Source organism: Onychomys torridus, chromosome 14 (assembly GCF_903995425.1).
Source record: "Onychomys torridus chromosome 14, mOncTor1.1, whole genome shotgun sequence".
NCBI classification, from domain to species: Eukaryota; Metazoa; Chordata; class Mammalia; order Rodentia; family Cricetidae; genus Onychomys; species Onychomys torridus.
Window position 1 is genome coordinate 42246870 of NC_050456.1, and position 13069 is coordinate 42259938.

Consider the following 13069-nt stretch of genomic DNA (forward strand, 5'->3'; position numbering starts at 1 on the left):
GCTGCTCTAGGAATTGCAGTCTGAATGGAGAGACAGTTTCCACTAGAACTGGGGAGGGCAGAACTGGAGTCAGCGTGTGGAAATCATTGATCTCGTTACATTTTTGCTCATAGAGCTTCCTGCAAAGTCCAGGAATAAAACAGTCCTGTTGTTGATGTTGATCAGCTCTCCAGGGGGATGTCAAAGCAAATACTGTGAGCAAGTGACAATGGCCAGTCTATCTTACCAGCTCCAAGACCTCAAGTTTCTTTATGACACAGTAAAGAGTGCATCTTTACGTTAAAACCCTGTACACTCCTACATGCATATCAAAGCGCAAACAAAAATTCCATGAAATTGAGGCCTGGGGAGATGTTTTAATCCTCAAAGTACCTGGTTCACAAATATGAGGGCCTGAACTTAGGACTCTCAGCACCACATGAAAGTTGTCGTACATGTGTACAAGGCAGAAACAAATAGGTTCTTGGAGCTCATTGGCCAGGTATGAGCTCCATGTTCAGTGTGAGACTGTGTCTTCAAACATACAGTAGAGAGCAGGAAGACTCCCCATGTTGATCTCTAACCTCCACATATACAAGTTTGCATGTATACCCTTGTGCACACTTGTACACACAGAGAAACGTGTACACAAAGTTTTACAAAATAGTGCTTTTCCTTAACACTTGCTGTGTTTACATTTTCTGTTATGTCTGATTCTGTTTACAAATCCCTGCTATGTACAATCTACTAACTTGTTTTCCCATCCCTATGATTAAGCCTTGGCCTACAGTTTGAAACCCTGTGCTTAGGTCCCCTGTCCCAGCACTTCTGCTTCAGACAGACAAGGCTTGAAGATGGGGCTTGACTCTGGGCTCTCATGATGACGATAATGCAGGGGAAAAATGAGGAGGCAAGCCCGTTCTCTGTGTGTAAGCGCCTGACTCTAGGTGGTGTGGTCTCCTGACATCCATCAGAGAGCTCCTAGCCTGTGGGGATGAAGTGGCCATCTTTGTGGGTCCTCTGGGTGTTGTTGGCAAAGGCTCACATGCTGGTTGTGAGTGTAGGGTGGCAGAGGTGGCCTGGCAGTCTGTCGGTCCTCGGGCTATCAGTGGCTGCACCAACACTCATAGCAGATTGTGCTGTGGGGTTGAGTGTGTGTACACGGTCTTTGTCAGGCCTTTTTGCTGAAGGTGAGGGAGTGGCTTTTAAAAATAACATCTTTTTGACTTGAAACAAGTCAAGGCAGAGAGTGGAGACAATTAGACATTGACATCCTGTGTAGTCATCTCTCCAGAGACAGTTATTTTCAGAAGGACTCACTAGAAGCCCACAAGGTAGTTAACATGACATTGTAAGGTAGTGTTCATCATGATGCAGGCAGGTTGAGTTGAGCATGGAAGTGATTGACAGTATGGTAATCTCACTGGGCACAGATTCCATGCAGAAAAAGGCAGAGTTTAAGAACTGGCTGCCACAGTCCAGAGGTAAAAGCCTTCAGGGAGTAAAATGTGGTCATGTTGTATTGTGAGAAGTATCTAATTGGAGTGTGATGTAAGGTAGTGACTTAGCAAAGACCAGTGCACATTGAGGGGTCTTTGTTTACCTGTAGATACAATTAAAGCAATGAGTAGCACAGTTAAATTCTGTGATGAAAGCTGGGCCAGAAATGCCTCATGTGAACTCTCAGAGAACAGGGACATTGGTGGAGGATGGGGCCACTCCACTGCCATCCGCAGTAGAATCAGACAGGTCCTCCAGTGCAGGGGTCCTCTGTTGTATCATGCAATTTGCAGCTTATTTAAAGTGCTTGTTCTGCCCCCAGAGTTCATCATGTCTATACTTAGCTGGACTTTGTTCTTGTAGGGGAAAGGCCAAAGGCAGAAGTGGAGCCATGAGCTGAATGAGAAGGATTTGAGGACATTTGTTTTTTTTCTCTTTTTCTTTTTTTTAAAAATATATTTATTTATTAAAACTTTTTCCATTTTACATACCAACCCCAGTCTCCCCTCCCTCCCCTTTTCCCGCCTCCTCACCTCCCTCTCACTCTGCCCCCATCCGTTCCTCAGAGTGGGTAAGGCCTCCCACGGTAGTCAACAAAGTCTGGCATACCAAATTGAAGGAGAGCCTAGCCCTCCCCATTGTATCAAGGCTGAGCAAGGTATCCCACCACAGGGAATGGGCTCCAAAAAGCCAGTTCATGCACCTGGGATATGTCCTGGTCCTGTTGCCAGGGACCCCACAAACAGATCAAGCCACACAACTGTCACCCACACTCAGAGGGCCTAGGTCGGTCCCATGCAGGTTCCCAAGCTGTCAGTCCAGAGTCAGTGAGCTCCAACTAGCACCAGTCAGCTGTCTCTGTGGGTTTCCCCATCATGATCTTGACTTCTTCTTCTTCTTCTTCTTCTTCTTCTTCTTCTTCTTCTTCTTCTTCTTCTTCTTCTTCTTCTTCTTCTTGAATGCTGAATGCTGTTTATTACAGGAGGTCTTAAATACAGGCTTACAGCACAATGGAGAACCCTGGAGGGCAGAAGTTCATTTCTGATGTTTTTTTTGAGCTGAGGATTGAACCCCAAGCCTTGCACTTGCTAGGCCAGCACTCTACCACTGAGCTAAATCCCCAACCCTGCTTCTGATGTTTTACAATCTTGCATCTAAGCTGTTAATGCCCAATATGCTGGATACACAGACAAGGAGCTTCCCTTAAGCATTCAGGAGAGTGGAATCTCACAGGGAATTAGTATAGGGGGGATATCAAGGTCAAGTTCAGCAAGCAAGGCAACAGTTACACAAAATGGAGGCCAGGGACCTATAGGTTCCCCCCCCTTTTACTAAAAAAATGAGCTTCTGACTTAGGTTGTGTGGGACGTCAGCAGGTCACCTTACCCGTCATGGAGACACCTGTCCAGGCCACACAGGAGTTCTGTCTTAGGTTGGCGAGCACCCCCAAGGCATTACCTGCCTCTGAATACTCATTATCATACAGGCTCAATTGTGTGAGAGCTTCAGAGTTAACTGTTGCCAAAGATCTCTAAGTGGCTCTGGGCTTGCAATCTGTGTGTTAGTCACAGAAAAGACCAACAGAAGTCTTAACCCACCCATGGCCAGTAGGCTAAAGGCAACTGAGCCATTCCCTTCCTTAATGAGCCTTACTGCAAATTGGAGACCTTGTAAGATGGTATCCCAAGAGCAAATGGAACTTGAGTTTGTAAGTTATAACTTTCAAAGCCAATTGAAATGTATATAACTATTGATTTAAATTTGTCATGCCCAATAGAATGAAAGATTAATTAACTGTGGCACTACTTTTGCTGCCAGGGTCTCCGCTGTGCTAGCTGTAGTAACCAATTATGAAATGGCAATCCCAGAAACAGTAGTAGAGGTGGTTGTTGCTGTTATAACAGCAACAATGGCAGCAGCGATGTCAAATTCTCTTCTGGAGCGTGTGGGTATCCATTGGCATGGACAAAACTTCAGGAACACAAACCGCCAAGGCCCCCTATTCTTGATTCCAGCATGACTTCAGCTGGCAGCTCTGCAAGAGAACAACTAAGAACCATAAAGAAAAAACAGGCAGCTCACAAGGAGCAGAGCTAATGGTCTCATAATGGCTACATTCAGATTCATAAATTTTAAGGTATCTTCAAAGGGGGCTAAATTAACTTCAGGAGGCCAAAAAATGTTGCACAGAGCTACTCCTAAAAAGTAGGTACTACTCCAGCTTGAATAGGATTGTGAGAATGAAAATGTTTAGCTGGCATGCTACTGTTAATAAATGGAGGTCAGTGATCTTCAGTGTTATCCTTAATCTCCTAGGTATCTGGGTGACACATTCAGATTTGAGGACATTTATAAATGCACACATTTTAATCTACAAGCATCTCATGCTGCAGGGTTTTAAAATGTGGGTGGACAGTGAGTTTAGCATCTTGAAAGAAGAGGTCAGAGCATACCAGCTCAGGGATATGGAGATACAGCAGGTCTGCAGGGCATGGTTCCATCCTGGGTGCCCTGCTGTGTAAGGGTCTTTAGAATACAGTCTTAATGTCTCAGCTGATAGATAACCTCAATGGTTGTTGAGCAGTCAAAAAGTAACTAATCCTTGTCATGGACTATACTGGTCAAAACAGATGAAGACTCTTCAGACATTTTACTTCCTAAAACTAGGCCTTTGGAGTTGACTAAGCCACATTTCCTCAACTCCATCTAAGTTACCATTGTTCCTCTAGCTCACTTACTTGCAATGTGGTTTAATTGCTCCTACTGGAGATGTGTATAAGATGTGGGGGCTCCAAAGCAAGAAGCAAATGCATGCTTGCTCTTGTGCATCCAGCGATGCAGGTGAGGGACAGAAGGCAATTCAAGAGGAAGCTCTCAGTAGATTGTTGATTTCCAAGCTCCATTGTTTCTCAAGATTCCACTTATTTCTTTGTCTCTATTGTGCAGTGAAAGATTTAGATTCAGTTTGTGGCTGTGATTTATGCCATTAGGCCTCTCTGTAAAGAATTATTTAAGATGCACAAAAAGCAATTCAATATTAAAATATATGCTCTGTTCTTTTTTTCTCTTTCTAGGTGGATCTGGAGCCCGAGGGGAAAGTGTTTGTGGTAATAACCCTAACAGGGAGTTTCACTGAAGGTAAGAATGAGTTTTGAGTGGTTTCCGGGGCATGTGTAGTTTCAGTCCATAATAAGAGGAATGTCTATCGATGGAAATTATAGCAGGAGCAGTTCTGGAAGGATGCTTTAAAACCTCCAGTATAACTTGGGCTCTCTGAACTCTCTTGCCCAGAAGTCCACACATTCAGATTGTCAAGTTCAATGTCTTTTGTAGAACTGTCAGTCTTGGGTTTTGTTCTCGCACTCACCGGCTTTTGTTCTTAGCCGTCATCTCCTAGCTGAACTGCAGGATTGTTTTGTTTCTTCTGAGTCATGCCTATTAAATTCTACTTCAGAGTTCTGGTTTTGTGCCAGGTTTTAGTTTGTCTCTAAAAGAAATTTGAGGATCATGTTCTCTTTGTCATGATCTCCGCTTCATTTGTGTCCCTCAAGAGATCCTGTGCTTTAGTTGATGCTACCAAACTGTCCCTTGTAACCAAAAACCAATTTTGAAAATCAAGGCAAAAATTATGGATGGTGAAGTGAAAGATCCAATGTGGGTAACTTGATCTTTCAAATAATTCAGTAAATAACCCAGTAAATCAGCTCTGCAATGGAAGATGCAGAACCTCCCTGCTTTTCTGAAGGTTCCCTTATGCTTTCTATTGGCTACTCCTGCTGCCCAGGGTGATAACTATAATGCTTTCTCACTCCTGTGGAGTGTTTTTGCCCATTCTAGAAGTTTGTGTAAATGGAATTGTATAGCATGTCATTTTGGGGGGGAGGTCTAGATTCTTTTGCTTATCATCATTTCTGAAGGATTCATTTTCATCTTTATTGATAATAATATTTCATTACATAACTCCAGTACCCGTTTGTTCAGACCTTGGGGGTTTCCCTGTCATTATCTATTATGAATAGTGCTTCTGTAAGCATCCTTGAACTTAAGTTTTGTGAATGCACACTTTCATTGCTTTTAGGTAAGTTGATAAGAGCAGACTTGCTAAGTCTTAGCGTCGGTATGCCTTTAGTTTTATGAGTCTCAAGATGGTTGTCTGAAGTGGTCCTATTTTCTTACAGCCTCACTAGCAGCCTATGAGTGTTCTAGGCCCTCCATGCTCTTCCTAACACTTGGTGTGATCACTCTTTTTGACCTTCAATGCTCTGGTGGATGGGAACTGCTGCTTTGTGGTTGAAATACACGTGCTACTGAAGTGGAGAACTTTCTCGTGGGCTCCTCTGCCATTTATGTTTCTTTAATAGATGTGTTCCTTTAAATCTTCTGCCCTGTTCTCCAAACATTGTGAACTGTTTATGATTGTTCCTTTATGCTGAGGATTAAAGTCAGGGCCTCATGTTTGCTCTCTAGAGCACTCCACCATGGAGGAAACCCCCAGCCCCAAGTTAGATGAAAATGCCTTTTTACCACAATTTATGGGAGTTCTTTTGTATTCTTAACGGGAGGCCTCTGTGTAAATACATATGACAGGTGTTTTTCCCAGTCTCCCTGTGCATCCCTGCTTGTCTCCCTGCTGGGGATTGGCATCAGGGTCTTGTGTGTGCTCTGCAAGTGACCTACACTCTGCTCATGCTTAGACATTTTGTTTTGTTTTGTTTTGTTTTTCAAGGCAGGGTTTCTCTGTGTTAGTTTTGGTGTCTGTCCTGGATCTTGTTCTGTAGACCAGGCTGGCCTCGAACTCACAGAGATCCTCCTGGCTCTGCCTCTCGAGTGCTGGGATTAAAGGCATGCGCCACCACCGCTTGGTACTTAGACTTCTTTTAACTTCTCTTTTTGAGATAGGATCTTACTAAGTTGCCCAGGTAAGCCTTCAAACTTGTCATCTGTCTGCCTCAACCTGCCAAGCTTTTAATTTAGGTTTTTATTTTATTTTTTTAGAATTTGGAAGTTTTTAGTTACAGCAAATCTCTATGCGTCAGCATCATCTTCTGTAATTTGTATATTTTGTGTCTTCTTTACAAGGTCTATCGTGGGGGGTGGGGGGTTCGCCGAGATAGTCACGTGTTTTATTCTGGAATCTTGCGTTTTCACTTTTACGTTACAGTCCATGTGTCATCTTAATGTCCATGATGTAACCGGAATTCAGAGCATCTTCACAGACACGAATGTGTTACTACAGAACCACGTGTAGTCAAAGCTTCCCATTGCCACTGAGCAGCCACAGAACTTGTGTTGAAAATCAAGTGCTCACATGGGTGGGTCTGTTTCTGGGTTTTCTGTTCTGTTGATCTGTTTGGTCATGGTTGGCTGATACCACACTGCCCTCTTCAACGTCAGTTGGTAGTAAGACTCAAGCTTAAGCGCTGTGAGGACCCTAGCTGTGCCCCTGTTTGCGTCCTACTTAAGGTTGTGTTAGCTATCCTCAGTATTTTGAATTTTGAAGTCCACTTTAGTATCAGCTTATCGTTTCCACATGATGAGCCTTCTGGACTTAGAAATGAAATTGGGTTGGCTCTCTAGATCAATGTGAGCAGATTGGCAGCTCACTCATTGTAAGTGTCTTCGAGTCAATGAACACGGTACGCCTCTCCACGTGATGGCTTTGAATGTTGCTCAGCAGTATAATTAGAATGATTAGTATTATATAATTTTCGATATAGAGCTTGCTCATGCTTTAAAACATTTTTTTATTGCTACCTATGTCAAGGTTCGTGACGTTGGAAATGGAGTTTTGGGGATTTTGTTTTAAAAATGGTGTATAGAAATGGTTTTTGGGGAGGGGACATTGGCTTTATATGCTGTGGCCTTATTACTAAATTTACACTGCTTCTAATAGCTGTGTTTGTGTGTGCTTGTGTAGTATCCACATCATCTGTGAACAAACTCAAGTTACATGTTTATGCCCTTTTAAATGCCTCAGTGTATCCCCAGTTCACTGCGGCCTTGTCTCAGACCTACCCATTCTAAGGAGGAAGAACTTGCCATCCTCCTGCCTCAGCCTGACAAATAGCTGGAGTTATAGGCATGCACCATCGTAATTGTATGTCCCTTTTCTTAAGATGGCAAATCTTTAAGCACCAGGCTCTTTAGCTGGTGCTTTAGATATATCACAGGCCGACTTGCTCAAAATGAAGCCCTTTCTAATTCTTGTCTATCTTTTCGCTCCTTTATTTTTTCTAAACCATGAGTGGCTATAAAATTCTGGCCAGTGCCTTTTCTTACTGAGAATGTCCTATACAGGCCTTCTTGGATTCCTCCTCCTCCTTTTTTTTTCTTTTTTTCTCTAGCCAGTAGTCACATCATTGGCCAATCCCCTCAAAGGCATGGAGTCTTTCAAGAATGGAACTGTTTCGTTTTTAGTTAGTCCAGGAGCAATTTTACAGCCCTCGGGCACAAGGCTAACTCACCAAGCACAGCCAGTGTGGTGATTCACTGGAAATCCCAAGAATTTTAAGTCCCTTTAACTTTTTAGTGTTTTAGCTTCCACAGTTTCAGGACATCTTGAGTCTCCCTTGTACATACACAGTTAAGGAAGATGTATGGATTTAAGAGGTTGACATCGTGGCTGTGGCCCTGTCCTGTTTCTGATATCCTCCATGTCTGGTCATCTGGTGGTCCTGAATTTTGCCTCCAGCTGATAGAACTGTGGCTTCCCTTGTAGCTTGGGAGCATAATCTAGAGAGACACACAAACAGGGCTCTTGCCCCCTGCAGTTCCCTTCTCTCGAGTGTCTGATTCCCTCTGAGTTTGTGCCTGGTTTGGATTGTTCTTTGGTTCTTCTATTTTCAAGTAGCTATTTTAAAAATATTATCCAGATATTTTAATTATTCAGTCGGAAGATTAGTTCATTATAAGATTTTCTACCGTTGTTTAAGTCCTATGAGATTTTTTTAAGCATGCAGGTTGTTTGCATGTGTGGCGTTGATGTCTTGCAAACTGGTTCCAGTTGCTTTGAGAAGCAGTGTTCTCCCTTCCTCTCTGCCAGCTAGTCTTACTCATATGGAGAAATGGTTTTGGTGGTAAGGTTTGCACTATGTTGGCTCTGTCCGTTAAATGGGGCCTTATGTGAAAGCACTGAACTTAGCAGAAAGTCTGGTCTCCTCAGACATACAAAAATTGCCCGCACTACAGTTTGAAGGTTTTTTCGTCCGTCCTCAGCAATTCTCTTTTGCTTTATCTGGGGGCAAGTGAAGTTACTCTTTGCTCCATGGAATAAAATTAATGTAGCATTACATGCACCAGCCGTAATGGAAACCCAGCAGTGAGAAAAGAGGCTGGAAGGGGAGTGGGTGAGATTCTGAAAGTGTGGTCTCACCTTCCTGCATTGCTGGAGGGGACCAGTGACATGTGGTCACACTTGCTATGGCAGGCCTGACTGTGCTGCTGCAGACATTGCAGGGCGTTTTAAAGGTCCACACTAGCTCTCTTGGACGGATGCCACTTGATGTATCTTCCTTCATTGTGCCGACGTGAGAAAACACCTGATCTTCTCTCTGTGTTTATTTCTAAGCTTTAGTGATAAGAAGGAAGAAATGACAGATTAGTTGGGGGATGAGTTCTATTAGGTCATAGCGATTATATTCTGTTTGGCGCTGACCCCGTGTGATGGGCTGAGTTCATCTTGGGCAACCATATCTCCCTTTAAACTAGTCCTTCTTTCTCCCTGTGTCCAGTAAGAGTATGAAGAGTTGCTGATGACAAAGACAGTGGGTTCATGGACCAATGGCACTGTGCTAACAGAGCTTGCAGTCCTGGTACTCTATCTGTGGGTGTGTTTGCATATTTTAGAAGATACGATAGCTTATTTTATACATGACAGATAGACTTTAATGTTGAAACTTTAAGAGCAGTGGCACCTATGTGTGGGATTGATTTTAGGAACCTTAGGTCTGCTCTGTCTCCATGGGAGCACTGTCTTTTCGTTTGGAGTCTGGACTGGGACTCAGTTTGAGCTTTCATGTGGTTTTTGTCTCAGAATGGATTTCTCTCATCAATGCAGAGGATGGGATTCATATTCTCTCTCTCTCTCTCTCTCTCTCTCTCTCTCTCTCTCTCTCTCTCTCTCCTCTGTTCTTCTTCTCTCCTCTTTATTCTCCCCCAACTCCAAGCCAAAGCACCCACCACAGCTGTGGCCAGAGCCTAGACTTGGCTCTAAGAGCATGTCTCTGGCTTGGGCTTGCTCCCAGCAGCTTCCCTTATATTATATTAGAGATGTTAGTATCCCAGAGATAGTACCCCAGAGACAGCATGACACATGGAGGGTGGAGATGCTGAAGGTGGAGACGTGCTGATGGGAGATATAAAGAGAGACTTGGGACAAGACAGTCCCCTTTGTCATTGCCAATGTGACTGTTAAACAGAACCATCTTCCATTCTCTGAAGGGTGCGAAGTTGGTACAGTGCAGAGTCACACACTAGAATTGGAAGTGATGATGGGGTCTCAGGGGAAGATTCTGTTTGTGTATGTGCAGTGTGTGTGCAACATGTGTGTGATGCATGTGTGGGTGTGTGTACATGCATATTGGGGCCACAGGTTGACATAGGGTATCCTTTTTCGACCACTCTCCACGTTGCTTTTGTGAGATAGTTTCTTACTGAAGCTGGAGCTCATTGAGTCAGCGAGGCTGGCTGGCCAGCAGGCCCAGGGATCCTCTTGTTTGCCTTTCCAGCTCTGGGATTCCAGGCATGCACCAGTACATCTGGCTTCTTCTTTTTCTTCTTCTTCTTCTTTTTTTTCTAAAAAAAAAAAAAAAAAAAAAAAAAAAAAAAAAAAAACCATGGGTGATGGGAATGGAATGCAGCTCCTCATGTTTGAGCATCAAGCACTTTACCAACTGATCATCTCCTCAGCCCCTGGGGAGGAATTTAAGCAGCAAGGAGCGTGATCTAATTGGTGTCAGTTGTTTTAAAGGCTTGGCAGGAGAGTGTTAGATCACAAGAGCTCAAAATACAGAGAGCCATTAGGAGACTCTCAGGGAAAACTATTGGGCTTGAGCAAAGTTGGACTATGAGGGGATGGATAGAGAGGAATGGGTAGTATTGAGTGATGTATAGAATCAAAAGCAACAGGACTTGGCAACCCACCCAGCACCAGGGATGAAGGAGTCTCCAGAGTTGCTCAGATGCTAACTGGGGTCATTGCTAGGGTAGAAACATCAGCTGGAGGATAATGAATTTAGGCTTGGGCAGATGGAGTTTGGAGTATTTGTGAGAAGTCCAGGAAGAGATGTCCGAGTTGAACTGGAAATGGAAGTCTGGACTTTGGCCAAATGTTGCTTCTGGGAGAGAGCTCTAAGTGCAAGGTGGAACTCAGAAACATGGATGGAGGGACCAGTGAGAAGAGGTAGAGAGCCAGGCCTGACCAGCATTGTAGCTCTGTGGAACACCAACATCTGAAGACTTTAGCTTATTATGTGTCAAATCAACTCAAACTCTGTTGAGGATTTCCTTATTGACTGCTCATCTTTCTAACGTACTCCTTACTGAAATAATAATATTGGAATTCTTACTGTATCTGAGGTAGTTTCTCTAAGATTGCATAACATTCCCCAGGTCGACATGAGAATGTTTGGTAATGAAGACTGAACAAATTGTAACATGAAAGACTTTATAAAGCAGTGTTTGCATTGGGGATAAAAGGTAGTTTCTTCATTAAAATAGATTTTTAAAAAATCTCTAGAAACCATTGCTCTGTGGAAGTCACTAGGTCAGAAGACAGCTCATGATTGAGAAAGGTATTACCCCTGGGGTGAGGAGCAGAATCCCTTAATGCTGAGTCAGGGACATGGCTGAATGCATTGTTATGGTGAAAAGGCTGTTTTATGTCAATCTTTTCCTATTTGGCCAAGTATTTCTGGAGCGCATGGTCTAATCCAGCTGGGATTTATGGCAGCAGCAAAGCAGACCTGGATTTTAATAGACCTTAGATGATGCATTGTGGCTGCGCCAATGGTTATCACAGTGTTGGACTGGGTTTCACTTAGAGCTGAGCATCCAAAGAGAATGTTGAGTAAAGGGAAGTGACAGAAATGTATCCAATTAAATATGTAGCTACTTTATTTGGAAGGGAACCAACAAAAATAAAGTATGATGTCCCTTTACTCAAGCACAGCTCCAGAAGATGTTGATGTATCTTTATGTTATTGGAAAATACAGTGACGTTATACAATTTGGAGAAAATGTGAGTTTGTCTGGGCTTGGATTCTCAACCTTAAGTGTTTGGCCTACAGCATGAAAACCCCACTTGACATCCCACCTGATGGAAGCCCATGCCATCAGTGAGGAGGGAGACTGGTCTGGAGTCTGGCCAGGCTTCCAGATGCAACTGTGTGTTCCAGAGGACAAGCAAAGATCTCAGATGCAACCGAGTGATGCAATCAGCAAAGTCCATAGTGAGGGCATTTTAAAAAGAAGAAGGTTTGGTTTCTTTGACCACAATTTGAAAGAAAAAAGCCAAAATAATAGGAAAGAGACATTTCAAGCAAGTGTAATATATGGGTCATTTTATAGGTGGTAATTATATGGAAGTGTTAACATTATTTAGGTGTGATTGTGACACTGTAGTTGTTTAAGATGGAATGAGCATCTATTAGAAATTCATATTTACTAATGAAATGTTATAACATCTGTAGGGGTAATCATGATTGATAGATAATAGATTGATTGAGTGTGTGTGTGTGTGTGTGTGTGTGTGTGTGTGTGTGTGTGTGGTGTGTGTAGAGTTTAGAGGTCAGTGTTGAGTGTATTCCTCTATCACCTTACTTTTTGAAGTTAGTCTTGTCAAACCTGGAGCTCACCAACTCAGTAAGACTACACCTACCAAGTAAACCCCACTGGTTCTCTTTCTACCTCCCCTGAGGACAGCAGGTGTGCATCACCACACCTGGCTTCTTAGATTGCTGCTTGGGATCCAAACTCAGGGCTTCATCATGAACTGTATCAACTTTATCAACCAAGCCAACTCCTCAGTCCCTGTGAATTGATTATTGAATCTGCATAGTAATTGCATGTTGCACATGGGTTTCTTAATTTTGCATGGTTTTGCAGTTGCCATTAACAAGAGAGTGAAAGTAAAACAAGATAAAATAAGAAAATACTTATCTTTGAAACAAAAACCCAGAATCTGAGTTGCTCCTATGACATCAAAATGATCCCTTAACCTTGAATACATGTGCTGGTCTTCCTCAACAAATTGAAGCTGGGGAATGGTATTTTGAGGGAGGCTGTTTTATTCTTAATTCTCATTTTTTAATGTATTATGAAAAGGTACATTAAAAATGTAAAAGTCTAAAGGACTTGAGAAAGATTTTTAATGTGCCCACATATTAAGCTGTGAGTCAATGTTGCAGGTAGGAAGGAGCGTGGTGGAGAATTCCTTTCCATCTGTCATGAAGTTCTCGTGCACCATGAGTGACAGGTGGCTCAGCTCCTAAATGGTTACATAACAGTTTGCAGCTGTGAGGCTCTGACTCAGGAGAATTTCCTGAGCTGATCAAGTAGACCAAAAGAATTAATGGTGATGGAAGTATCTTTA

The 13069-nt window shown here is 43.0% G+C and overlaps 1 protein-coding gene across 1 annotated transcript in view; it reads left to right on the plus strand.

The window, feature by feature from the left end:
* Window positions 1-13069, plus strand: part of Prkch (protein kinase C eta) — a 199651-nt gene that overhangs the window by 61869 nt on the left and 124713 nt on the right. Inside the window, exon 2 of the mRNA XM_036205636.1 lies at window positions 4554-4617. Coding sequence (XP_036061529.1) covers window positions 4554-4617 — 64 coding nt within the window. The remainder of the gene's footprint in view (window positions 1-4553; window positions 4618-13069) is intronic.